The sequence below is a fragment of the Miscanthus floridulus genome, chromosome 1 (assembly GCF_019320115.1).
Source record: "Miscanthus floridulus cultivar M001 chromosome 1, ASM1932011v1, whole genome shotgun sequence".
Classification (NCBI taxonomy): domain Eukaryota; kingdom Viridiplantae; phylum Streptophyta; class Magnoliopsida; order Poales; family Poaceae; genus Miscanthus; species Miscanthus floridulus.
In genome coordinates, this window is record NC_089580.1 from 105973986 (window position 1) to 105978399 (window position 4414).

A 4414-nucleotide genomic window follows, 5' to 3' on the forward strand; every position below is an offset into this window, starting at 1 on the left:
CTTTCACCTGACATATATTTGATTAACTGATGCTGATGGGGTCATCTGGAATATGCACTCGTCCCCCCCGAACTGCCTTTGTGGACCTTTGATGAAAGCAAGACAGAGAACTGAGAGAAGGCACCAGATTCAAAACTACCAAAGCTCAAATGAGCACAGTCTGCATTTCCAGCTTGCAGATGATCAGGGGGTATCCTAAATGTTGTTTTTGTAATGAATGTAAACATGTATTGAGCACATATGTGATGTTGTATGGTTGAGTTATATCTATATGTTGGTTTCTTTTGAATCTGGGTGTCATTTCATTACTCATTGGCTAACATAACGTTAGCAACAATTACAGCGACACGTTCAGGCAAGGAGTTAGAAACTATCTCCTGGCCCTCAGTACAAAGATGACCCAGCACAGCCAGCTCATGAGCGGCTCCATTACAATCTCTACGAACATAAACGCACCCAAAACAAAGAAAGTTAAGACTCAACAGGGACATAATCTCCTCAATCAGATGACCAACAGTCGAATTATCATACGCATTGTTCTTGATCACATTCACCACCTCCTGGGCATCGGTCTCCACAATTACTCAGCCAATGCCTAGGTCCACTGCCACCTGAATCCCTTGGAGACATGCAATTAGCTCGGCGTGAAAAGCATCAAGAAGGTGATTCAACTTCCCTCTTGCCATGACCACTACATCACCATCGCTGTCCCTGATAAGGAAGCCCCAGCTACCGGATCGGCAATATTGAAGAAAGGAGGTATCACGGTTTATTTTTAGAGTTTCTGTCGGTGGCTTGGACCAGCGAGCTTGCTGACGAGCTTGCCTCACTGAAGTCTTACTGTTCGTCACTGCATTTTCCATTGCGTATAACTCAACACATCTTGCCAACATTTGTGTGCTTCGGCGTCGCCCCTCCTCCCTGATCGTGTTCCGTTCCGACCAAGTAAACCACAGGGCAATGATCATTAGCATCTTCTTCTGCTCCTTGGCATTCAGAATTATTTCAACTGCATCTCTAGCACTAGCAGCAGATACCAGCTCCTCTCTTTCGGCTTCCAGCCCAAGCAAAGACCACAATTTCTTGGCTAAGCGGCATTTAAAGAACAGATGCCCTCCATCTTCTCCCATGTGGTCACACACAGGACATCTTCTGCTGATCTTCATGCCACGATAAGCCAAATTACATCTAAGAGCATGGCTGTTATGTGCAAATCTCCATAGAAAATGCTTGATCTTATTGGGGCATTTAAGCTTCCAGATATCCTTCCATGTTCCATTTGTCTGTGTAGTACTTCCCCCATCTGACCAGTGATCGATCTACTCTTTAGCCAGTCAACTCGCCCCACCTTGTAGGCGCTCTTGACACTGAAAACACCATGTTTATCAAAATGTCAGGTCAGGCTAGTGTATTATCTCTACCGTGATGGACAGGAAGAGCAAGGATCAATTCGGCATCTCCTCCCAAAAAGAGTCACGTGCCAGCAGCTCGTCCCAGCAGCCCTTGTAGGGATCAATCAAATCCGCCACCTCCGAGAGAAGATTTTGACCTCTCGGTGTGATTGGCTTTCTAGAAAAATCTCTTGGAATCCATGGATCAGTCCATATGTTTAGTCCTACCCCATCGCCAACTCTCCAAATCATTCCTTTCTTCACAATTTCCAGGCCCCTGAGAATACTCCGCCATGAGTATGACATCCCAGACTTTGGTTGAGCTTCCAACACCGAGGAATTTGCAAAATATTTGGCCTTCAGCACCCTAGCGCATAGGGAATTTGGTTGCTGCCATAAGCGCCACCCTTGCTTAGCAAGCATCGCTAAATTGAAAAGGTGGATATCTCTGAAGCCTAGTCTGCCCTCCTCCTTTGGCGTGAACATTTGTTCCTTGCTCAACCAGTGAATTTTATGCTTGCCTTCCTGATGGTTCCACCAAAACAGACAAATCACGGCACCGATCTGGTCACAAAGATTTTTAACAAAGATCGAAGCAACCCATCGCAAACGTCGGGATTGCCTGAGCCACGGCTTTAATAAGAATCTCCTTTACCGCCCATGACAAGAATTTCTCATTCCATCCTTGCGTACGCTTCCAGATGCGATCTTTCAAGTATGCAAATGTGCTCGTCTTGGACTTGCCCACATGCACGGGCAGCCCCAAATATTTCTCTTTCATAGTCTCCTTTGTAACTTGTAGCACATCACAAACTACCTTTTTTTCTGAGCCGGTTGCGTATTTTTACTGAAGAGGATAGCGGATTTCTCTTTGTTTATTACTTGGCCTGAGCAATCTTCATATAACTAGAGGATAGTCTGTAAGTGCCTGCAGTCCCCCTCGCTCGCACGAATCAGGTGTCAGTAAGATCCCATTAACCTTCACCTGATATCGAACAGTTGCGACACACTCCATAATCAAAGAAATCCACTGTTCATTGAAACCCATACGTTGCATCATTTTCTCCAGGAAGCACCACTCAACCCTGTCATATGCTTTACTCATGTCTAATTTAATGGCTGCATAGCCCAGGTTCCCCTATTTTTATTAACCAGGAAATGAGTGAGCTCATAGGCTATGAGTATGTTATCTGAAATCAATCTACCCCGCACAAAAGCACTTTGGTTAGGGGTGATAATATCAGGTAATACCTCTCTAAGTCTGTTGGCGAGCACTTTTGAGACAACCTTGTACACCACGTTGCACAAGCTAATAGGGCCGAGATCAGTAACCTTCTGCGGCTTCTCAACCTTTGGGATCAAGGAAATAATTGGTCATTCTAACCTGACTGCATTCGACCACCCCTCAATACCACCAACGCCTCCTTGATCAACTGCTCCCCCACCACGTCCCAATATTTCTTGAAAAAGACCGTGGGCATGCCATCAGACCCCGGGGCCTTTAAATCGCCGTCTAATGCTGCTTTAAATTCTTCGGCACTGAATTCCGCTGTTAGGAGAGCATTCATCGCTGTGGTGACACCGGGTTGCACAGCAGCAAGGAGTTGCTGCATCTGCATGTGCTCACCGCCATCATCCACACTTCACCTGAAAAGCTGGGAGAAATAGTTAGAGATAAACACCTTCTTCTCCTCCTCCTCCTCATCCACCCAACTCCCATTCTCCCTTCACAGGTTGCCTATTCTATTTCTCCTTCTCGCCGAGCAGGCATTATGAAAATAATTTGTGTTTCGGTCACCATAATGCAGCCAATTTACATGAGCTCGCAGCCTCCAGTATTAATCTATTTGTTCTTCCAACCTATCAACTTTGGAACTCCAGACAGCCTCTCTATTGACCGAAGTATCACTAATAGGGGCCCTCCGCCATTGCTCCAACTCCTTCTTGGCCTTTCTAAGCCACTTCTCCAAGTCATCCAATACGTTGACACTCCAGTCTTTCAAGCTAGCAGCCACGCCTCTGAGGCTCTCCCCCAAACTGCAATCTGCCCCATGTCTCGACTCCCAAGCTTCCTCAATCACCTGTCGGCACCCCTCTTCTTGTACCCAATTCGCTTCAAATTTAAAGCCGCCGCCTCTCCTCGCCCTCTTTGCACCATCTCAGCCAGCACCACAACCGGTCTATGGTCTGAATGGTAGGGATCCCCGTTCTTCACATGGATAAGAGGGAACATCACACGCCACCCTGCATTCGCCACGGCACGATCAAGTCTCTCGCTAATATGCTTTTCCCCCTTCATATGCTTGTTTCGCCAGGTGAAAATATCCCATGAGAAACCATGGTCATCAAGTTCGCATCCCTCCAAAGCACCTTTGAACCGATCCATATAAGATTGTGATCTCGGCACCCCCTCCTTCTCATGGTGAAATAGAATTTCATTAAAATCACCCGCACATAGCCACGTCAAGTGATCATCATCTTGCTCCCTCAGCCACTCCATCAACTTCCATGTTTTATATTTCAACTCAGTTTGTGGCTCACCATAAATCCCCGTGAACCTCCATTTGGCACCACCAGCCTCTGGGACCTCCAAATCAACGTGGTTCTTCGATTTGCTTCGAAAAACCACATTGATCCCTCCCCTCCACAGCACAGCAAGTCCCCCGCCTTTTCCTTCACAATCAACTACCTCCAAATTCGCCATTCCCAACTTCTTCTTAAAAATCTGCATCCTCTTCTCATCTAGCTTTGTCTCCGACAAGAAAAGGATATCCACTGCTTCGGCTTTGTGGCACTGAAGAAGCCGTCGAACTGCCGGGGCGTTTCCCAAACCCCGGCAGGTCCAAGCCATGAGCTTCATTGATCCTTGCGGGACCAGTCCACTGGCCCCGCCTTCTTCAACTCATCATCAACAATCTCCGCAGCGTGCCTGCCCAGCTTAGAAGCTCGGTCAAGCCCATCAACATCCATGTCCACCTCCTCCCCACGATTCATTTTCACTACTAACTTTCGACCCTTATGCC

General features: G+C 47.0%; 1 protein-coding gene across 1 annotated transcript; it reads right to left on the minus strand.

The window, feature by feature from the left end:
• Positions 1-3468: 3468 nt before the first annotated feature.
• Positions 3469-4095, minus strand: LOC136460994 (uncharacterized). The gene has a single exon (XM_066460490.1). It carries the CDS (start codon positions 4093-4095, stop codon positions 3469-3471), a length of 627 nt encoding a protein of 208 aa, XP_066316587.1.
• Positions 4096-4414: the final 319 nt, after the last annotated feature.